Consider the following 24,145-nt stretch of genomic DNA (forward strand, 5'->3'; position numbering starts at 1 on the left):
CCAGATTCTTCCTTTTAACTTTAATAATTTTATTAGTAGCTAATTTTTTCTTCAATAATGCATATTTCATATTTTTTAGAGCAGTTTGATCTATGAAACTGCACACTTTCAATCAATGAAAAACATTTTTCATTCTTGTTAGAATTACCCACAATGCAGCTTGGCAGTTGACTGTTCAGTCACAGGTTATGTTTATGCTAGTGCTGGCTAATATAGCACCGAGCCAGCAGACTATCTAAAAGAGGCCTGGGATAAGAGGATGAGGATTACGAAGTGGATCTGACTAAGAAACTGAGGACCCTGTGCAGTCGTGGGCTAGCAATTTCGATTAGTGTTGGCCCACCCTAAAGCCTACCGAGGTTATGACTCACATGGGTAGCATCATGTCCAAAATAAACATCATCTGCTTTATATTTAAAAAAAAAAAAAAAAAAAAAAAAAAAAAAGGAACCTGTTTACCGGGGTTGTAAATTAGGCAACTAGAACAGTCGCCCCCTGCTGGCCATTATAAGGAATGCAGGTTTAAGACTCTTCTGCATGGCTTTCTTTTTTCAGAGCTGGAATTTGTCTCTAAGATATGATCTACAGTGGAGCATCTACTAAGCCAACTCTTCTGAAATGCAAAACTTGAAGATTTTTTTTAAATGTAAAAATCTGTAGTTGTTAACCCCAACCACTCCAGGGAGTTCATCACACATGGCTGAGCACTCTGTAGTCAGGCTTCATATAAACTTGTCAGGCTTCATATAAACTTGTCATGCACTCAGCAGCACTCCTGACACCTTAAAGAGAGTTCTTTGAGGTGAGGTGCAGATTTGCTCACCAATTACAACATTTTTAAGTCTTAAATTTATATTAGCAGAGGAACAAATGGAAAAATACATGCACATATCCATATTTAGATGTGATAAAGGCAAAGAATCAGCAGTGTGCAAACTGCTGTTTCTTTTCTTTGCTTCCATGAACAACCTATAGGAAACCTTTTTCGTGGTTCCATTAGTGGTTTTACTTATTTTATTTTTGCCTTTTTTATGTAATGTCCAGTGATGCCTGTTGGGACCAGTAGAAAGACTGATACAATGGTTACAGCTGTGCATCATGCATTTGCTTCTTTTTCTGTTTCCATCCTGTGGATGCAGTTGAAATGTATGCTCTATTCCAAAAATCAAGGATGGTTCAGTCACACACACACATCTCACAAAGCTACCTACGTGAAAAGTAATTTCTTAAAAGCAAAATACCTGGAGAAATGGCGCAAAATCAATAAAAGGTTCCAGAAGGTTTTTGTAGGGGGTATGTTTGATCATTCAACAATAAACATTTGGAGGTGGCAGACAGGGGTTTATTGATGTGCCAAAAGGTCACCATCCACAGGTAGATTGGGAGACTATATTGTTCCTGTCTTTACCCGCTCTGACCTTTAACTGCTAGACCACGTAGATGTCCTGGTGACTCGAATCCTAATTTGAATAAAAAATAAAACTGAGCTGCTTAATCAGCATTAATGCCATCATAGCTTTAGTCTTTGTATTACTTGCATTTTCTTGCACATTTTCTCTCCACTGTGCTGCAGGTATCACAAAGAACTGATGAAACCTACGTACCTAACATTTTGGCTCCAGTCACCACGAGCGCTAGAGAGTGATTAAAAAGTGGAGGTTAAACCTGTGACATGAGGCAGACTGCTGAGAAGAAATAATTGCATTCCTTTCCGAGGAGTAATCACAGATTGACTGGACTAATTCCACACCACTCATGGGTTTAGTATTGGTATTGGGCTGAATTCAGTGATGCAGGCTGATTTCATCAGAGGTGATGTATGCCGGTGTGCTGGGGGCTCTGAGCTTTGGCTCTTTATCCAAGCCTAATAGGCCAGATCAGCCTGTGAATCTGTCACCAGTCTTCTTGGATGATGGCTCCACTTAAGAACTAATCTCCCTCGGAACCTTGGGAAACTGGGAAATGACCCCGGAGCCAGCTTGCCGTGCTAACAAGATTTGGGAAAGCTGGTGGTGAGTGGAGGTCACATGCCCTTGTTTCCTAACAGGTTCCCAGATGCCAGGACTTCCTGTTGGGTCAACCAGGTTGTAGGGTTATGTTCTGAACGAGCAGTTGAAACATATACTGGGGTGGCTCTGAGCTGAATTCTCCAAATGATCCATTGGTTCTTCCCTTATCACATCCTACTAGCATCCAGCTCCTCCAGCTCTCCCAGCGTTTCAGCAGCCACTTTCTATATAAGCTTTCCTCCTGCGTGTTTAAGAAATATACACCAAATCATCTGAATTACCCATCACATATACCTGGAAGCTATCAGAAAGCAGCGAGTGATGACGTCTAAAAATATGCTGCCAAACCTTTAGTTAAAAATTTTAATCAGACGGTTTCTGATACTTTTATGTGCCCACTAGGATCCGTTACTAATTAATTTCCCATGTGTGTAGCTGGTGAGTCAAATTAGGGCCATGATTCTTCCTCACATCTTATAGCTGCTTTGTAGCATTTTCCCTGTTTGTGCTGTGTCTTGCATCTGTAGCATTTCTCTGCTTGGAGCTTGTCCAGGCCTGTGATACCTAAGCTGTGAAAGGACCCCCATTAACACAGCTCCGCTCATTCATTATCTCCATGCCCAATCCTGGTGGCAGGCTCATTCATTTTCAAAGGAATTTATGAGATCAATTTCCTTTTCCGCAGTGTCTGAATCCCAAACACATGGGTTATGCATGCAAATCAACAAATTGCTTGTAGCTTCTGCCTCTCTCCTTTCTTTCCCCCCCAGAAAGCTGGCTTTAAACTCCGGGGTGCAATCTGTTACCCTGTGACTGCACCGCAGGAAATTGATTTGTGTTGCTTTTTCATTTTCATCCATGAAATTAAAAGTCAAGAAACTCAATTTCACAAGTGAAATAAAGTGACATATACATTTCGGAAGGGATGAGTTCAAAGAAAGTGGGTTTGGCTTTTGTACCCCTGAATCAATCCTGTGCATGAAATTTACAAGTTGATGCTCCCATGTTATTTCTGCTGGACATATGTAGGCCATTCAGAACTGTCTTCATGTTTACTTCCCCTTCCAGACCAGACAACCTGCTAAATGAGGCACCGCGAACAAAAGCAGATAAAAGCATCAAAAAGAGGGAATGAGAGGGAAGACGGAAAAGGGGACACAATGGCGGCATGTATAGAGAAAAGAACGTGCAAGAAAGCTTTCAAAGAAAGACTGGCATCTTCCATTCATCCTCTGCTCCAAGCAGAAAACACTAATGGAGAGGCAAGATCCATAGGCTACGTTCACACTGCAGGTCTTAGTCTTCCTCATCCACTCTGTTTCCAGACTTTCACTGTCTTTACCAGTCAAGGACATTTAGCCCTCACGTAGACCCCAACCTCCAGGATTCATTCTAAGATGCTCCCTAGCATAGATATTCCAGCCTTTTCTTTAATTCTGTCCACGCACACATACTGGCTGTTTGTTGTTGTGTGTATATATTCAGGTTACTGAATTGAGAAGCTCAACTTGACTTTTTTTTCTACATAACCAGTTATGCAGACAGACTGGAATGCCACATTAGCCCTTATTACGAACATATTATTAAGGTTAGTTAGACATTTCACACTATTGCTGTTCAGTTAGAGCATATTTCATAGCGTACTACATTTTCTACTTTACTGCCAGGACCTTTAGAATAAGATATAGACTGAGAAAATATGTCATTTTTATTACACGACGTAAAAACAAAAAAAACCCCATTTGTTTTCAAATAATTTTCCACATTGAACGCTTTCTAAATAAATCCTCAGATTAAATATTACTTATTTTTATTTAGATTTTTTTTCCTTTTTTTTTTTAAACAAAATAAACCAAAACAAAGAGGAAAGTCTTGGGAAGATAACAACAACAACAACAACAATATGAAAGTGTTCCATTGGATTAAGTTAAAAGACTTTTTCTGAGCAGCACCTGAAGGCAGCAGCAGCAGATCCACCCCTCCCTCCACCCGCTCTCCAGCCGGCCCACCTTGCTCAGTGGGCCCCTATGAGAGGCAAGCCCAGCATCCAAGTGACCTGCTCCTGTTTGCAGTCTACGTGCGAGCACCGCAGTATCGCGCAGTGAGTCTCCTGGCGGTCGGAGCATGGAGGAATTGGCCAGAGAGAGCATCAGTCTTCTGGCTTCAGCCTCGGCCAAGCCGCCTCTGGACGTTGGGCCCCGGCTGGGCTCCGTGGGGGCCATTTTCATCATGCTTAAATCCGCTCTGGGTGCTGGGCTCCTCAACTTCCCCTGGGCCTTCGAGAGAGCCGGAGGAATCCACAGCGCAGTCACCGTGGAGCTGGTGGGTATTTATTCATTTTAGAAAGACATATTATACAAAGATTCACCCCTGCATCACTGAGTCCTGTCTAATACAGAAAATTACCTTTTTAAAAAAGATTATTTATCAGCAATAACAGTTTTATATTGATTGATTCTGGGTGGTTTTTGAGTGGAAGTGATACATCTTATCTCCTTTAAACTGGGGCCCTCTGAGATTAATTAAAAACACTGTGATCTTCTCCACATGGCAGGAGAGGCCATGTTAGACTTGACCTCAGGACTTTAAGATTCACTTTATTCTTATCTCAATAAAAATGTTCTCCTCACTTGGCCTCTATAGTGATCCAAAAGTTTGTAAAGAAATCCCCACAAAGTCTTTTTCTTGTTAATGTGCAGATTCTAAAACTTGTAATTTTGTCAAATTATTTAGCAAAGCAACTCCACAGAGCAAAGATTGTTCAAGACTTATATTTTTTTCTTGTTTTACCCTCTCTGGATGCTCTCTGCACTCATAAAACTCAGTGAAGATTTTAAGCATATTTAAAGCTGCAGCCATTCATTCTTGGCCACTAGGGGGCAGAAAAAAGACAAATATACAGGTGTCACAATACTCACACTTAAAATTTAACATGTGTTAGTATTCAGTGAACTTTTTGCATGTAATTATATGTGACTAATAAAATTCCAATATTTGCTCTACTTTTAGCTCTAGTTTGGTCTTTAACTAATGGTAGATGAATGAATCCGGGCCACTGGACAGCTTTAGAAAATATAAAGAAGTGCATAGATTTCAAACTTTCACCTGTATTTTAGTTTAACAGATTTTCCACTTGATAAAGAGTATCGACACTCATTGCCATTCATGCTGCACTAAAGTAATGAGCTAACAGATAAACAATTAAATAACAGGAAAGTTCCTCTTTTTCTGTTATTAGTCAGTCCATTGTAAATGAACAAAAACATCATATTTTATAATTACAGGACAGTCTGAGCAATGAACTAACTTTTTCTGTAATTTTACACATTTATCATGTAGTCTCATTGGATCAAAGTGGGGTGTATATGGCCCACTATGTGTATAGAGTTTGACATCCCTGCTGTGGATAATTTTTCCCTCATACATGGTAATGATGGTTGAACTGAACTGTTAAAATCAAATCCCCCATTTGGATACTGTTGAGGCTTAAAGTTAGAAGTGTGCACAGGCACAGTCACCTGCAGCTGGTAGCACTGCTTCGCGAAGTGTCTAAATTCTTTGTGGCATAAATTCAACAAGGTGCTGGAAACATACCTCACAGGTTTTGGCCCACATTTACATGATCGATCATGCAGTTGTTTTACACTTGTCATTCGCATCGGTATCGGGTGACTATGGAAGTCGTTAGATTACAGTGAATATTCTGTCATGTTCAAGAAACCAGTTTGGGTTCATCTGAGTTTTGTGATGTCGCGCGCTGTCCTGCTAGAAGCAGCCATCACAAGATGGGTACACAGCAGTTATAAAGTGATGGACATCAGGCAACAGTACTCAGGTAGGCTGTGGCATTTAAATTGATGGTCATCTGGTACTAAGAGGCCAAAAAGTGTGTCAAGAAAATATCCCTCACACCATTACAGCACGACCACCAGCCTGAACAGCGCATGATGGAGCCATGCTTTGATGTTGTTTATGCCAAATTCTGACTCTACCTTTCAAATGTTGCAGCAGAAATCAAGACTCATCAGACCAGGCAATATTTTCTGAATCCGCTGATGCCCAGCTTTGGTGAGCCCAGAACAGGAAAACTGTAGCCTCAGTTTCCTGTTCTTACCTGACAAGAATGAGACCTGGTCTGGTCTTCTGCTTCCAGGTTTAACATTTTATGAATTCAAAGACGCTCTCCTGCATAGAAGACAATTCAATTCAATTCAATTTTATTTATATAGCGCCATATCACATCAAAAGTCGCCTCAAGGCGCTTCATAGATACAGAGGAAAACCCAGCAATCATATGACCCCCTATGAGCAAGCACTTTGGCGACAGTGGGAAGGAAAAACTCCCTTTTAACAGGAAGAAACCTCCGGCAGAACCAGGCTCAGGGAGGGACGGTAATTTGCTGCGACCGGTTGGGGTGAGAGAAGGAAGACAGGATAAAAGACATGCTGTGGAAGAGAGACAGAGATTAATAACAGATATGATTCAATGCAGAGAGGTCTGTTAATACATAGAGAGTGAGAAAGGTGACTGGAAAGGAAAAGCTCAATGCATCATGGGAATCCCCCGGCAGCCTACGTCTATTGCAGCATAACTAAGGGAGGACAAGTGGTCATTTGAATTACTGTTTCCATCCTATTAACTTGAAACAGTCTGGTCATTCTGTTCTGACTTCTCATATCAAGACTTGGTGCTTACTGGATATTTTTTCTTTTTCAGACGGTTCTCTATAAACTCTGGAGATGGTTGAGTGGAAAAATCCCAGTAGATCAGCATAATCCAGTGTCCAAATACTAATCCAGCCTCTCTGGCACTAACAACCATGTATTTACAGCCACTTAAATCACCTTTCTTCCATATTCTGATTTCTCAGTTTGACCATGAACAGGTCATCTTGACATTGTCACCATTACATGTCTAAGTGCATTATTGAGTTGCTGTGATACCCAGTACATTTATTAGTTTTCCATGGGGTCATTCATTAAATACATTTGTCACACTGCCAATAAATTAAATGCATCCACGCAGGCATTTAGTAATTGTATTAGCGTCACTTATGTTATCCATCGGCAGAGTATGCAATACATTTAAAATAGACACGAGGACCTGATCAGAAGTTAGTGAAACACTGATGCTTCCCAAACGTGCACGGGCAAAAAGAAAACTTTAATGTTTCGTGATGATCTTTTATTTACCAAGCACTTTTGGACTTAGGACCTAGAGCTGCATGTGGACAAAGGGTATTCAGTGACTGAATTTAGGCTTTTGTCATTTAAATGTATTGAGCAGAACACAGTCAAAATAACACTTGGATGTTGATTTAACATTGTCTTATTGTCTTGGTTTTCTTCACCTGCTCAGGTTTCCCTCGTGTTCCTGATTAGCGGCCTGATTATCCTGGGCTATTCCTCGTCCATTAGTGGCCAATGCACCTACCAGGCGGTGGTGAAGAAGATATGTGGGCATGTCATTGGCCAACTGTGTGAGATCTGTTTTGTCTTCAACCTCTTCATGATCTCTGTGGCCTTTCTGGTCATAGTGGATGACCAGCTGGAAAAGTGTGAGTTAATGTTCACTTTTATTTTTCAATCTTTCATCATTTCCTAAATTTACTATTTTTAAAAAAAATCATTTTCCTGTTATCCAACATTGTTTGCCTGCAGGAGCGATTCAGAGTGTGTTGAATACTGTATTTAGTTTGAACTCTCAGTGTTGTGTTGTGTTTGAATGGTTAAATGCAGACACAGTGGTACAGAAATGCATCTGTTGGCTCTGTGTTGCAGCAACATGAAACCACCGCAGCTCGTTGCAGGTTTGATTCGACACATTTCTGGTGGATTTTAGAGATTTATAAATACGATTGAACTGTGTTGAGTGACAGATTTGTTTTATGTTGCTAATAAAAATAAAAAAACGGGGGATCAATTTGCTTTTGGAGGCAGCCTCAAGTGGCTGGAAGAGGAAGTGCAGACTTTTGTACTACATTGTTACATTAATTTTACAGCCCTGATCTTGCCTCTTGCATACAGTTCAGTTTGATACTTCAAAGAAGCGAGCATGCGCTAAACGTCAGTTAGAAGAGTGAAAACAATTGAGAGAGTGATGCAAATAGACAGTACATGCATAAATGTTCAACAGTGTATTTCAAAACCACAGAGCAACTGCAGTTTTGGCAGCCTTGCTCAGCTCGTGTCATCTCTAAGATGAAATGCAGATTTAAAGTGATTAAATATAGGATCCTACTGTATATAATCTTTCTGTCCAGATTACAGGCACTGAAATAGATTCATAATTCATATCCTCTAAAATACAGCTTTCTTGAAGGGCCAGTGGGAAAAATATATAAATCCGTACACTTGGTTTATAAAATCCATCCATCTGTTGTTTATGGAGCCACAGATTCATAGTTTGTAAATGGATTTCTAGACATATTTTACTTTTTTAGAAAAAAGGAAAGCGATTGAAGCACAAGAATGTGTTTTTGATTTAGGTTTTTGGGCACATTTACCACTGTGATCTGTTTTGAATTGGAGTTTTCAGCACTTTCATTGTGCAACATACTTTTTCAAGTTTATTTTTTTTTAAACCAAACATTCAGACTGAGATAAGCAAGCAGGGAAATTGGTAGAAGCAGATTGCTGTTCATGAATTAGACAGCACAGTTTTATTTGCATTTTCTCTGGTTTTTTTTTTAAATGCATTTAACTTTCACATCTGTGATATATGTGTGTTGTTACGTCGCTGTTTTGTGTCCGTCAGTGGGCGACTCCCTGCATGAGCTGGTAACTAATCTTCCGGAATCAGAGATGCCAGAACACTTCTACATGGACCGGCGCTTCGCTTTGGTGCTGCTCTGTTTCTTCCTCATCCTGCCATTATCCATCTCCAAAGAGATCAGCATTCAGAAATACATCAGGTCAGGTGTTACATGTAGTGGCACTTATAGTAGTTATTATTATTTTTTAATTAGGTGATAATGACAGCTAATGGACGGTTCAAATTTATCATTCATATTTCCTGCTGCACTCAGCTGTATCCAAAAGATTTTAGTCACAATGCCTGAACTACCCACTGAAAAATACTTGATTTCTTTATGATTATTTGTGTGAGACTTTTCATTCACAGTTTCTTTTTTGATTATTTCAAAAACTTCCCTGTGCTGCCACCCGAAAGCCAAACTGTCAAATTAGGAAAAATGATTACAATATAGGAAACCAATAAGCAATGAGGAGATTAATGTTATCAAGATCGATGACCTTTTACCTGCTGGCAGCCTTCGTGACAACTTTAACATCTTGGCTCATTACTGCTTGGCTCAGCATACAGTTCCATATTTACTGTAATATTAATACAAAATCCTATTACAAGCTCCCTTATAATATCACCATTCACAGCCCATAAGCTGCTGTGTAAGTTATAGTCAGTTGCAGACCTCATTTTGAGGTTTCTGTGTGGTGGGTGAAGTATAAAGGTTGTTTCTCAGGAGTAGCATAGCCTGCAGATTTGTTAAAGTGTTTTGGAGGTGTGCTTACTCAGCTTTACGGTGCCACAGCGTTTCTTTTCTTAAAGAAGAGGATTATGATCCTCATTTATTCAGAGCATACAGGTCAAGCATGTCTCTATATGGATAAATGAGTAGAGAACATGACCCTGGTCAGCCTCAAGTAAGCCTCTCATTCATATTATGTTGGGCTGAATGTTCCAGTCTGATTTCTGTCTGAAGCAGGCGTTTTGTCTCCATCCTCTCACAGTGTTCTGGGTACTTTGGCTGCGACCTACCTGACCACAGCCATCATCATCAAATACCATACCAGGCCTTCTGTTCTGGTTTACAACAGCCCTCTCCACACCAATGGGTACGTACGTTTTTGTGTGAGGGCGACAAATAATGGGTTCCAGGGCTCCAAACAATCTGTTTGCTTCACTGGTCACAACAGTAAGTGAAGTGAGGTTCAGACTGGTCTTCGGACAGACTGTCAGCATCGAGAGTGCAGTAAATTATCAATGCTGTGGTTGATTCGCTTGTTTTCAGTTCTCCAGCTCAATGCTTGTTTTTACTGCGCTGATTCACTCTTAGATAATATTTCGTGTAATCAATTTTAAATCCTTCACATATAATACAAATGCATTATCCACTACACCATGAAACCACTTTTGTTAAAAAAAGAAAGAAAAAAAAGTGAATACAAGAGAGCAATTTTTCATTTTCAATTATGTGTTTTTTTTTTTTGTCCCCCCATTGTCAGACTGGCTGCTTGCCAGTTCTAAACGAATTGTGAACCGTGTGTAAATTTTGGATACAAGTGTAACTAATGTCAGAGTGAGGCTTTGATATAGACATGGTTATAATAAAATTAAAGGAGAATGTTGGTTACAACAGCCTCAAAGTTCTATAAGGTGACATTTTTAATTGATCTGGTGGAAGGGAGCGACACGGTAGTGTTACGCCCCGCTCAAGAACGAAGTGTTGTCTGGGGTGGGGGGTAACACAAAGTGAAAAAGAAAACAAACTACTGAAAAATAGGTGTCATTAAACGTGATTTATTACACAAAACTACCAAAGTAAAGATGAACACAGGGAAGCTCTTTTCTTCACGGTCTCCAAGGTCAAAACAACAAACAAAACACCCCCTTTAACTAAGAAAACACACCAAGAACTCTCGAGCCAAAAACAAAATACAGTGGCTGAGCTCCCTGTCTAGCTAAAAACAGGAGAAAACAATTGAAACAAAAATGGCAGAGAACCCCTACCTGCTTCCACTGTGATTAACCATTAACACTGTAAAGGCACACCTTTACTCACAACAAAGAAAGTCAAAGTTACACAGAGTTTCAATTCACACACAGTTGCAGCCTGCTGCCCAAACCACTGTAGCTCACAGTTCTGGCAAATGGGGGAAGTGGAAGGGGCGTGGCGGTTTGAGATGGCAGTCGTGGCTGACGAGCTGCAACACACCTCCGCTGCGGCTCATGAGGCAGACCTGGAACACAGGAAAGGGAGAAAAAAAACCTCTCTCATAGAGGGAGAGCCACTAGAGGTGAGCGACCGTAACAGGTAGCATGCTGGTTAACACTGCTGCCTCACAGCAAAAGGGTCCTGGGTTTTTCTGTGTGGAGTTTGCATGTTCTCTTTGGGTACTCTGGCCAAAGACATGCATTTAGTGAGGTTAGGTTAATTAAGTTGATTCTAAATTGGGCATAGGTGTGAATGGTGCAAATGACCTGTCCATAGTGTAACCTACCGGCTCCACCGGTAACCTTGTTAAGGATGAATGGATGAAGTTATATGGCATATATATATATATATATATATATATATATATATATATATATATATATATATACATACATATGTATGTATGTATATATATATATGAGAGACACTGAGAGTGTGAGACACTGATTAAGTCATATGGAAAACAATCACTTCAAATTATTGCTGCCACTTTGGCACTGGCACCCAACACCAGGGGGTGCTGCAGAGAGGGGTTTCTTGACTGTTAGGTAAGCATCAGCAGTCCTGTCATCTAGTTCTAATAAACATATTCTAACTCTTCTCTTAAATGCTCTTTTCAGTCTTGATGATGAAGTTTTCATCTTTTAGTTATCATCTATGTGTCGTATATATACTTCATCACCAGAGCTAGTCCACATATTGAGGTTGCATCCAGGAAATATGGCTCTTGCGAAGCTTCCTCATAAATCTGTTATGAGTTGAGGCCACCAGGACAGACGCACTTGTCCACTTGAAGCCTTGTGTTGCTCTGTCTGGATCACTGACTTAACTCGGCAGCTCTTATCACCCATTTGCCTGTGATTGACAGAGTAACTCTAGAGTGAAGAGTCTCTAAATGCCATGGCATTATCAGCGGTGCCCCAATAATAGACTAATTCTTCTTCCGGTGGCATTTGTGAATCCATGAAAATGACTCTTGTGTTTCCTCCTTAAGGATGAACTCCTGGGCCGCCATGTTCAGTGTCATCCCGACCATCTGCTTCGGTTTCCAAGTGAGTGCAGCAGTTTAAAATATTGATGTTTATGTTCATCTAAAACTTGGATAACATGTGTTTGCATCGTCGTGCTGTCTTAAGGCTGGAGGCCAGTGCAAGCACAGCTGTCTGTGGAGGAGTACGTAATGTATCAGCAGGAAAAACTGCTTGGAAGTGTATATATGTGGCTAAATATGCAAGTAATTTCTAAGCAGGTAATGAGGCACGTCTTCATAATGTTTCACCTGAACGTCTTTTAGTCATACTGCAGATATTTTGGACTTGAGTATTTATAAAGGCTTTAGATATGTGGCTCTGATGTTTCTGCCTCCAAAACCATTGAGATAAATGGTAAAAAGCACGACTCATTTGCCTCTGCAAAACGATTAGGACATTTAGAAAAATAATAAATAATAAGACAGGAAATTAAAAACAAAAGATAAAACAAACAAACACCAGGTTATTATCATGTGTTCTGTGTTAGTTTCTGTTTCAGCTTGTGGGGGTGGGGGGGTGTTAAGTACAGCGTTTTGTTACTTTGCAGGAGAATTTGAATTGTTTGCCTGAGATAATAACAGCGGAGGAATTAATTAAATTTTTTTTTGCCAAATTTCTTGAGATAAGGTTAAAGTTTGCTCTTAATTTGAGTGGGAAAAAAACCCTGAAGTACTGCTCTTACAATCAAAAAGCTTGATAAATGGCTCAGTGGTTTTAATTTAGCTGACATTTGTAGATGTATACAAACCAACGTAATGGGAGAGAATGCGTTTAGATGACATGTGATAATTTGCTGTAATTTAAAATATGGTGTTGGGTCTGTGTATCCACAAGCCCCGCTAATTCTAGAGACTTATTCATCATGAGGAAAACAAGACAGTCGATCGATCGATCACTTGCGCAAGGGAGGCCTGTGTCCACCACGAAAATGACCCCAAATCTGACCTCCTCCTGCTGCCTTTTATTGAGAGACAGAAAACATCACAGCAAAGCCACGCCCACTTGGTTCTAAGACAAGGCATTGTATGTATATGTGTGAACTTCTGTAAGAATGTGTGTGTGTTATGTGAGAATGTGTGTGTAAGAATGTGTGTGTTACCTCCTGCTGACCAAAGGGTCATAAAAGCAGGAGCAACATCACAAGAAACAGATCTTCCAGATAGGATGTATCTGCAATAAAACACTACAGCCCCCCACCCAGAGTCCGAGAATCTGGGGGGAAGGACAGTGAAATTCCTTTCATCAGAGTTGGCAGGCATAAAAATGACAACATTTAACAATTCACTCTAACATATGGGTCTTATGTTTGTAAATGATACAGAAACAGCTGTCATGTCACATTCAGAAAATAACAAGAAAAGTGTTGTTTTGTTCTTGTGCTTTTAAGGCTGAGGACACTGAGACTGAGGCAGCCGGGGCTATTAAAGGCATTAGGTCCATACGTTTTGGAGCAATAACAATTTTTGTAATTTTGACTCTTTATACCAACATAGTGGATCATAGTCTCCAATCAAGAAACATCAATGTAAATACAGAGGGTTTACAGCAAGATGCAAAGCGATTGTTTGCTGTAGAACATGAAGGGCAGATTAGATTTTGCCAGAAAACATCTGAAACAGGTGGCACAGCTAAAAAAAAATAGAATTTTAAAACCCAGTTTGCCTTCTATTGGAACAATGGAAAGAGAAAAGTATTAAGAAGGAAAGAAACAGCTTATGATCTGAACAATATAAGATTATCTATCAAACATGGTGGAAGGAATGTTATTGCATGGGTATGGATGGCTGCCAGTGGAACCAGGCCACTAGTGTTTTTAGAAGTTAGATGAAGTGTGAAGTGGAAAAAGACTATAAAGATTGGTCAGATCAGCCAAATGCTGCAACACAGATTAGATGGCTTTTCACAAAGCAAATGATTCAAAGCATATCTTAAGACTTTGATGACTTGGGTGGCAGATTTAAAGGGTAGTGCAAAATCAACCCAAGTTTCTCAGGACAAAGAATTTAGACCAGAACATTTTGTTCAATTACTGAACAGAAAACTGAAGGCAGAGAGACACAAAATGAGCAGCAACTTAGTCTACGTTCACACTGCAGGCGAAAGCGCATCAAATCCGATTTTTTTTTTACCCTATGCGACCCATATCCGATCATGGTATGACAGTGTGAACGGCGCAAATCCGATATTTTCAAATCCGATCTGGGTCACTTTCGTATGTGGTACTGAATCCGATACATATCCGATGTTTTAGAAAGCGACTGCTGTTTGAACGGTCAGGTCGCATTAAATCCGTCTTTTACGTCACCGACACAAGACAGAAGCCAATTATCAGCGCCAGAGAAGACATCGCGAACGCTTCCTGGCCATCCTTTGAAGCACCGCTCCTCTCTAAAACAGCAGTAAGGATCATTATTAGGTTATCTACATTATTATGTAAATAACAAAATAACTTAAAGCAAAAATTCGGAAACGTGAAGTCCGAAGTATTTATATTAAGGGCCATCTGTCAAACAATACTGTTTGCTCTGGTTCTAAACAGCGCGTTGTGTATGACATCTTCTTTTGCGCATGCGGGCCGCTTTGAGCGTTCACACTAGAGCGCGTTTGCTGTCGCATTTTATTTGTAGTGTGAACACGCAGACAAAAAAAAATCGGATTTGATCAAAAAATCAGAATTGAGCATTAAGACCTGCAGTGTGAACGTAGCCTAAGGGCAGCTGCATTAGAGGCCACCGGGAGTATCTCAAGAGAGGAAATACAGCATTTAATGATGTCCATGGGTTCTCGACTTCAGGCACACATTGACTGCAAAGGACTTTCAAGCATTAAAAACAATTCCTATTTGAAGTTATGTGTCCAGCTAGTTTTGTGCCTCTGAAAATGGGAGACTGTGTATAAAAATGACTGTAATTCCTAAATAGTTGAAAATATTTGTTAAACCCCTTGAATTAAAACGGGAAGTTTGCAGCTCAGTTACACAGATTGTTTCATTTAAAATCAACTGTTTTGGTGAATGTAGGCAAAGAAATGTGCCATTGTCCAAAAACAGATGTGACTGTGTAAATGTTGAAGCAGTCATCCTGCAATTTTATCTTGTATGAAGCACCGTAGTTGCAGTTGGATAAGAATAGAAATCTTCCATGTCTTGATTCTTTCTTCCATAAAGTCTCAGGAATCAAAATAGAGCTTTATCGTTAAAAAAATAATGCTAAACTATAGTTGGCATGGCCCTCACTCTTCCTGGACAGCCTCTCTGCATCACTGCTGCGGCCATCGGATAAAATGAAAATGCCAAAACAAGTCACATACTTTTACGTTCACACAGAAGCTGGCAAATCGGTTTATGACACAGATTTGGGGAATCACAATGTTACAGAAATAAACCAAAGCAAATCCATCTATATTTACACCAAAGGTGCTTGGAAACTATAGGCGCCAAGGTCATGAGGTATGCAGCCTAACCATTTAGCCACTGGGGCGTACTGCAAGCGAGAGGGCCAAGCTATCACAAAGTCTGAGATGCACAATGTTTGCTCAACACGTACCAAAAAGAAGCTTTAAAACTGCTGTCAGTGCTTTGTCAGGCCTCTTACTGCATCAGGCGGGCGGGCAGGTGGAGGGTGTTAAATATCTCGACGCAAGCAGAAGTGAGGATGTGAGGATGCACGTCTCAGCGTTATTGACTCAGTGCGTGCCAGATGTTTAGATTTTGGAATATAAAATGAAGCTACTGCGAGGGCTCCATTAGGTGGATCAGCTGTGTATAAAGCTGATATTTCCCTCAGCAAATGTTTATGACTGATAATGTCTAGCTATATTTAGCATCAGCAAAACGTATAGATTATTTATTTATACACTCTCACATCGTATCATTCACGTCCATTGTATTGGGCTGGAAACACAGAAGTCGTTTTGTGTGTTTTTTTGCTCTTTGATGTAATATAGAACTTTCTATGTAGCATATAATGGCTCATATTGGAGCGTGGGTGTTCTCACTTAATCTTTAAGGCTTCTCAGGAGAGTGCGTTTAACTTCAGTGTAAAGGTCAGCAAGCTGCCGCTCACTGTGCTCCGTGGGAGCGCCGCAGAGTGAGCTTTTCATATTTAATAGCAGGGCAGAGTGCATGGAAAAAAGATCATTCTGTCAGTCTCAAGCAGGACAGACTGATGTGTAACTTCCCAAGTTGCCAAGGTAACCCCTGAAGGCTGGTGGCCGGATCTAATAAAAGGAGGCGAAAGTGTGAGAGGATTGATGCATGTCCTCTCAAACAAACACATAGACACGCTCCCTCAGGGTGAGTGATTGCAGGGTGGAGGGTTGAATAGAGGGCTGATGAGATCCTGAGAGGAAGGGAGGGCAAGGAAAAAGGAAGCGAGATTTAACACTGCTCGGTGGCAGCTGGGATCAAGTAGGGACAAGAGTCTTTATCCTGAAATCTATGAAGGTTTAATTCAGCCCTATTGTGCCACTGACACAGCCCATGCACCTTCTTTTATCTCCTACCTCAGTTCATCACACTGGCAGTAACATCAGACATAATAAGACCAGCCTGAACTATGAGATCCAAAGAGAGGAGAATAATCCGACGCAGACTGTTACAGAGACGTGCAGTCTGACCAGCGACTATTCCCTGGTTGAAGCGTTTGGCTCAATGTGTCAGGGGATTGTCTGACTGTGGGCACTGTTACTGTTTCCTTCTATACTTAAAGTGTGATTGAATTTCACATCTTTGTGCTGGTTCCAGTGTCACGAGGCGTCCATCGCCATCTACAGCAGCCTGGAGAACCAGCGGCTCTCTCACTGGGTCTTCATCTCTGTGGTCTCCATGATCTTCTGCTTCGTCATTTACTCCCTCACAGGTCAGATGACTTCCTCTGCTTCCTCTCTCCACAACCCACCCAAGTTATATTTCATATCTTATGTGTTATATACTCTTATACACGTTTTTTATTACTTGAATACTGATTTTATCTCACTAATGATGGACTTTATTTTAGTTTTGCAGTTACATACTATACAGCTATGCAGTTAATATACATTACATCCGATGAAATATGTAACTACTCATCAAATACTCCATTTTTGGTTCCTATGTATTGTACTAAACTCTTGTTGAACTGCTTTAAATTTCAGTTTTATTTATACAGCGCCAAATCACAACAACAGTCGCCTCAAGCCGCTTTATATTGTAAGGTAGACCCTACAATAATACATACAGAGAAAAACTCAACAATCATATTTCCCCCTATTAGCAAGCACTTTGGCAACAGGGGGAAGGAAAAACTCCCTTTTAACAGGAAGAAACCTCCGGCAAAACCAGGCTCAGGGAGTTGCAGCCATCTGAGGTGCTTTGAATGTGGCTCAGCTTGGCTGTAATTCTGGAAAGAAATTGTGATCACGTACAAGTTTTAACCTCATACGCATACACGAAAAATATGAACTGGCAGTAGCCTAATCCTCACTGTGCTCACAGAGGCCAACAGAGGGCAACTCTTTCGGTTGCAAAAAAGAAGTTGAGTTCTTTAGAAGACGATGGGAAAATGACCACAGTTGATTGGCCTTTGTAAACACTTTTTTAAAGGTTGATTATCTTATCTGCTAGTTGGAAGCTCTTTTGAACATTAAATTAATTTTGTAATTTGTAGTTCTATGTATAATAAGAAAGACGATAGAGTAAGGGTAGGGTAAATGGCCTGTATTTGTATAGCGCTTTACTAGTCCCGAAGGACCCCGAAGCGCTTTACACAACCAGTCATCCACCCATTCACACACACATTCACACACAGGTGATGGCAAGCTACATTGTAGCCACAGCCACCCTGGGGCGCACTGACAGAGGCGAGGCTGCCAGACACTGGTGCCACCGGGCCATCTGACCACCACCAGTAGGCAACGGGTGAAGTGTCTCGCCCAAGGACACAACGACCGAGACTGTCCAAGCCGGGGCTCAAACCGGCAACCTTCCGATTACAAGGCGAACTCCATAGGTTTTGACTACCTTTGTGACTGAATGGGGGGAAGAGTTCTCAGTTTATTTTGGGACAAAGTCAGCCTGCTTTTTAAGCCTTTTTTTACCTGTGACTCTGCAAAATCTTTTCAGTGACCACCAAGTTAATTTCAAAATAACTCCACAAATAGGCCTGTTTAGGCATTTTAAGGTGACTTCAGAGTTGCTTCTACAGGACAACCTTCATATTTCATTCAGGTTCACTCATTGTGATGCTGGGTTTCATAAAAAAAGCTGGTGATGCCCCAAAACACTCAAGTCAAGGATTAAAACCATTACCTCATAAAGCAATGAGTTACATCAAGGTGGCTTTACCCAAGTTTTATATCTATTTTTTTTAAATAACTCATGAAATGATTATAAATCATTGTTTGTGTGGCTGCAGATAAACTGCAGTTGTTGGTAACTGTAAACGTTCACACTTCTCCCTCTGTTGCAGGAGTTTATGGGTTCCTGACATTTGGAAAGGACGCGAGGCCTGACATTTTAATGTCGTACACTAGCAGCGATGTCCTGATGCTGATCGCGAGGCTGCTGTTTGGCATCTCTATCATCACCATCTATCCCATCACCCTGCTGCTCGGCAGGTCAGCGACTCTTCAGTTGAATCTTGTTAACTTGGCTCACTTTTCCATTTAAATGAAACGATCATCAGTTAAAGCAAAGTTTCACATTTAAAAACTCTTACGTGAAGTGAGGGCAAAGACACAAACTGTGACCACCTAAATCGTCTTCACAGGGCGCAATGTTTCGATTACAAAAGACAGTATGTGGCTACGTGAAGATTGTTTAAGCACATCTGTTTCTGCTCCTCAGATCAGTGATCCAGGACCTGCTGCTGAGCAGGCGACAGAGACGCAGCGGCGTGGTGACGGTAGACTTTGAAAGCCGCAGCCGCTACATGCTAACGCTCCTGTGGATAACTGCGACGCTGCTCATCGCTGTGTTTGTACCAGACATCAGCAAGGTCATCAGTGTGATCGGAGGGATCAGCGCATTTTTCATCTTTATCTTCCCAGGTAGCGCTCTTGGTTACTGATGCGTGTTATGACCAATCTTTCACGTGTCCTGTTGAAACTTTGTGTTTGTGTTTGAACAGGGCTCTGTTTGATGTTTGCCATGCAGTCAGAGCCGGTGTCCTGTAAGACCAGGTGAGGGAAAAACTTCATTTAAATGTTAATGCAATGCAAATATACAGATGGAAGGTAATCCAAAGAAGAGACAAAGAATGAAGGAAGTTTGCATAATAAGCTGAAATGCCTGCGTGGATGTTTGACTGGATCTTCACGCTTGCACTATATCTCAAGTTGTTTTCGTGTGACAACCATATCATTATTATCATTATTGGTCTTTTTCCTGCATTTATTCTATTTCACTGTATGTGCCGCTCTCTGTACTCTCAACTGCCTCATGGGGATAAATACAGTTATCTGAATCTGAAGCTAAAGCGATTAATTTAGCAAACGTCTAGTCAGGAGCGATATAGACAACGCAGCTGACTAATTCATAAATCCATAATAATTTGGGATGACATCTGGTAAAATCAAGATGCAAATCAAGAGTTCTAACGCAGGACTGTCACAGTACCAGATTTTTATCATATGTAAAATGATAATATTGCTATATCCATTGAGAATTTGATGTAAAAAGTACAAATCACACTTAACTTTTTATAATTTATTAACTCCCTGTTGCCTTTTGTAAGGCAAATAGTTGCTAAATTGATGATAACATAGAGAAACTAAACTGCAGCGACTCAGTTGGGGCAACTATAGACACACTTGAGAGTTAAGGTGCAGGGCAAACAGAACCTGAGTATTCAACGAAGTCCTTTCATTAGTGGGATTGTTAGAAATCAGTCCTTATTAAGTATTATCACAGCACTGCTCTCATAGGTTACATCATTATGCATCAGAAATTTGTCTAAGGAAGGCCAAAACTAGGCGTTTTTCTCTGTGTCCCCTCATACTGTGTTTTAACACAGCTACATTTATGGTGGGATTGATGCTCTCCATATTTCTTGTTGTTTTCTGTTGTCAGACAACTTATGAAATAGTGACTTAATAGGAGAAACTAAACTTAACTTGATGACCTGGAGACATTGAAGCTGCTGATTTGATAAAATATTCATAGCGTGATTAACATCCTCTGACACAGTTGCTGTAGATGATGGTAATCGTGTTTCCAATTTCTACACAAAATGTGTTTTTCTTTTTTTTCGTGCAGAAAGCTGAAACGAAGAGAGATAAATGAATGAATATAATCCTCTAAGCGTGTATTGCTGGAATGTAAAGTATCAGTTAAACTTTTAATCTTGTGGTTCTAGCCTTTTAAGGAATTCTTTAATAGTAGTCGCAGGTCTCAGGATGTGAACCTGTCTGTCAGCTGGTTTGCTCATTCAGAGATTCCTCCTCAGAATAAATCAAATCCACAAGCTGTGTCTGTGTCTAACTCAATTATGAACCCACCTATGCGTGGCTGGCACATGCATATTAAAAGGATGAAACTTTTAGAGAAACATTTTCAGATTTTTTTTGTTAATTTTAATGACCTCGCTCTGTTAATAATGGTGTGATAAGTTGGCAAAACTCTAAGGGCTACAGAACCATTAGTTGACTCCTAATTTTTCTCTCACTTGCACTGTAGCAATAAGAAACAGTACAACCTACGGCACAGTCTGCAAGTAAAGCAAGACAAAAAGGGTAAAATGAAACGTGATGATTGGTTTATTTAGTGCCGCGAGTAAAGGTCAGACTAAATTCAGTGCTACTGCACCATCTGTTTCATTGAGTGAGTTAAGATTGGGTTGAAGGATGTTACTGAAAGTAAGTCCAATCATTTGTTGACCACTTGGTACCACTTGTTGTCCTCCAGAGTCATCTTCACGGTTTGGGGGGTGGTGACGCTCATCTGTGGAGCCTTCATATTTGGCCAGAGCACCACCATCGCTGTTATGCAGCTCCTCGGAAAGATCTGACTTTTCCACGTCCCTTGATGGTCCGAGTGTTTTTAGAAACAGACAGTGGGGAATAAACCTGAAATAACCGATGGTGAGTTATGGCTCTTTAACAACACATGGAGATGACCCTGGATCAGTGAAGCAGCCTTTCAAAAACTTGCAGCTTATGGTTTTTAAAGGACTGAAGCCAGCAATCATGCCTCTCTCCTCAACAACAGGATGTTACTTTGGGATAATTATTCCTACTTGCTATATGATTATCTATGTCTGTACCTCTTGCCTTGCTGACATGAAATCCTCAGGTATTTTCTATAGTTTGTGCTTACAGTCTTATAACACACTGCTACACTTAGCTTTATCTGTACAAAGCTTAGTGTAGGCTTTATCTTAATATTGTAGAGTGTTATAAAATGACACACAGCACCTTTTTCACATTTTCTTGAATAGATTCTACTTTAATGAAAGTGAAAATATTCTCAATAGTGCAACATAAATAATCAAATGGTAAATAGCCTGTATTTGTATAGCGCTTTTACTAGTTCCCCCTAGGGACCCCAAAGCGCTTTATACACCCAGTCATCCACCCATTCACACACACATTCACACACTGGTGGAGGCAAGCTACAGTTGTAGCCACAGCTACGAGCCAAGAGCCATTAAAACTTAAAAAATATTATCATGCAGGTCAAATGGGATGTGTTAATGAGACATGACCTTTTTTTTTAAAATGATAAATCTTTTTCATCATTTCCTGCTTGCCTGTTACTGCTGATATGTGGGTAGGCCTTTGGTGGAGCCATAAAAGACTGCCACAACAGTAGCTTGAGGTTGCAACATGAATTCAGGAGAGAGGATAATTTTATTTTTCTGTACGTGAATATTTGGTTTTTGTGTGTAAATAGGTAATTTTTTTAATGTCTTACAGAAAAAGCTACATTTTGACATTTGTATTAATTGCCATGGTCCTGGGCCATTTTGACCAGTGTTTTGAATTTTCATGCATTTTTGATCAGTCTGTTATTTCCCCTCGTGTCTTTACCCCCCGCGTCTCCCTCTGTGTATCTGTGAGTTCTTGTGCCTTGTTTCCCTTCGTGTTTTATTCCACGTTTCCCCAGCCCGACACGTCTGTGCTCTCCCTCGTGCTCCCTCTATCTCTCTCCCTCTCCAGTCTGCTTCTCTGTGCACTTCCTGCTTTACTTTGATAGTCTCCCGTCAGTGTAAGTAGGGTCAGTGGTTCCCAAACGTTTACAAGAAAAATATTTTGTTTTCAAACTCCATTGTGTTTTATTTCACACCTCAAACATTCAGTAAACAATTAAGCAAATACAAGTAAACTGCAATAAATTACAAGTAACTACTAACTCTGTTATGCTACGTCCACACCTACACGAGTATTTTTGAAAACGCAGCCGTTTCGTCTACATGTAAACGACGTTTCGAATCACCAAAAACTGAGATTTTTTAAAACTCCTTTTTTTGCGTTTACGTGTGGACGAGGAATACAGAGTTCGTCATGCAATGTCAAAGGCATGTGCCTTTTTTCACGTCACGCTGTGCGCCACGTTATTGTTTACATGAGATTGCAGAATGGAAGATAGTAAGATTAACAGTATTTTGTCTCTATCTGCAGTTTTTACACGCTTACATATAAACACGCAGTTACTGTCCCTCCATTTAGAAAGGCAGAGGCGTCACGGTGTGATTATTTTACGTGTAGTCGTTTTTTTTCCTGTGTAATAATATTCAACATTGCTATCAATACATTTTTCAAAATGGGTTCAAAAACAAACAACTGTGGCATACCGTTTGTCTGCGATTTGAACCAGGGGAACAAATCGTGGCAGGATCAGCCTGATATTATTTGTATCCCGCTGTAACTTTACTGTATAAAGAGCTAACATCTCCAAAATGTTAGGAGTAGTTAGTCATTACAAGAAGTGTTTGTGAACTAAAAATCAAGAATGTGGGATACTGTTTGTCTGTGATGTGCAGAACCCAGCGCGTGCTCCCGACACAGGGAAAACCAATTCTGCAGGGGAGACCTACCTCGGCACTTGTGCAGGTGAAGCCAAAGGGAAGATTTGCTTCACCATATTTTCTAGTCTTTGGTTTGGAATGAAGTTGGTTTGGAAACATATTTGGCGATGCTTCATCTCCTGCTTTGCATTTGCGTGGGCGCTCCATCAGAAACCTGTCCATTATGCTAGCAGTGTCCAAGAGTTCTTCTTCTTCTTTTTTATTTTCATACCCCCCCAAGGGGTGGGCCCCACACTTTGGGAACCTCTGGTGTAGGTCATGTTGTGTTTTGTCCCGGCCTTTCTAGTTGTGATTATTCGTGCTAGCTGCGCTCTTTGTGTGCTCTCACGTCCCTCGTTATCTTTCTGTGTGTTTATGCCCGCTCTCCCTCAGTCCTTTGTCGCATCCTCCCTCCTGGCTGTGTTTCCTTGTGTGCCTCTCCGTATGATTAGTTATGAATTTCCCAGTTCAGTTTTGTATCGCCTTTTTCCCATTCAGCGAATAAAGCTGTACTTTGAGTTAAAGTCCTGTTTGCGTCTGGGTCCTATTCCTGCCTGCACACAGCCAGTTCATGACATTAATTTTGCTAGACAAAAGAAAAAGACAACTGAATAAAGCAAATTTTAAACTTATTTTGCTTATTTATTTTCTGTTTGAATAGCAGCCTGCACTTTGAATCATTGGGGGTTACGCACAATATAAAAGCAATAACCTATCTACCAAAGCAATCACAAGGATGTTATGGGTTCAGCATCCAAAACTGTGAGCAATATAACCAACGAAGAGTAAACCATCTCCTGCAGCCACTCACCAACTGGTAGAAGAATGCTCAGTTTCCCCCCCAGTGATCTACTGGTCTGTAGTTTTATTTTACTAATTTAATGGCTTGCCTCATGAATATTTAACTTTATAATTAACTTGCTCAACAGTACTGCTGAATAGCTCTACAAGGTTTTGCGTCTGGTGTCCTGTTGGGATTCAGTTCAATTTAATTTTATTTATATAGTCCCAAATCACAACAGCAGTACATCAAGGAGCTTTATACCGCAGGGTAAAGCCCCTACAATAATAGAGAGAAACCCCCCCCCAAAAAAAAATCAGACGACCCCCTTTAAGCAAGCACTTGGCAACAGTGGGAAGGAAAAATTCCCTTTTAACAGGAAGAAACC

General features: G+C 40.6%; 1 protein-coding gene across 2 annotated transcripts; it reads left to right on the forward strand.

Moving 5' to 3' along the window:
* Positions 1–86: 86 nt before the first annotated feature.
* On the forward strand, positions 87–23,135 carry slc38a8a (solute carrier family 38 member 8a). Of its 2 annotated transcripts, XR_014875354.1 has the most exons (11): positions 87–4,331; positions 7,369–7,567; positions 8,767–8,923; positions 9,759–9,863; positions 11,958–12,015; positions 16,739–16,853; positions 18,441–18,588; positions 18,818–19,020; positions 19,101–19,152; positions 20,876–21,464; positions 21,614–23,135. XR_014875354.1 is itself a non-coding variant. In XM_085168460.1 (10 exons), the coding sequence occupies exons 1-10, from the start codon at positions 4,134–4,136 to the stop codon at positions 20,976–20,978; spliced, it is 1,338 nt and encodes a 445-aa protein (XP_085024586.1). In that variant the 5' UTR covers positions 87–4,133; the 3' UTR covers positions 20,979–23,135. The 2 variants fall into 2 exon arrangements, 1 of the variants encoding a protein (XP_085024586.1); XM_085168460.1 differs by having other exon boundaries at positions 20,876–23,135.
* The last annotated feature ends 1,010 nt before the right edge of the window (positions 23,136–24,145 follow it).

The sequence above is a fragment of the Neolamprologus multifasciatus genome, chromosome 7 (genome assembly GCF_963576455.1).
Source record: "Neolamprologus multifasciatus chromosome 7, fNeoMul1.2, whole genome shotgun sequence".
Taxonomy (NCBI): Eukaryota; Metazoa; Chordata; class Actinopteri; order Cichliformes; family Cichlidae; genus Neolamprologus; species Neolamprologus multifasciatus.

Bases quoted from the DNA above. Each gene is read 5' to 3' on its own strand.
- slc38a8a (XM_085168460.1), top strand. From the start codon at position 4,134: ATGGAGGAATTGGCCAGAGAGAGCATCAGTCTTCTGGCTTCAGCCTCG. The intron at 19,021-19,100 runs GTAGCGCTCTTG...GTGTTTGAACAG, and splicing joins TTTCATCTTTATCTTCCCAG to GGCTCTGTTTGATGTTTGCC. The intron at 19,153-20,875 runs GTGAGGGAAAAA...GTTGTCCTCCAG, and splicing joins CCGGTGTCCTGTAAGACCAG to AGTCATCTTCACGGTTTGGG.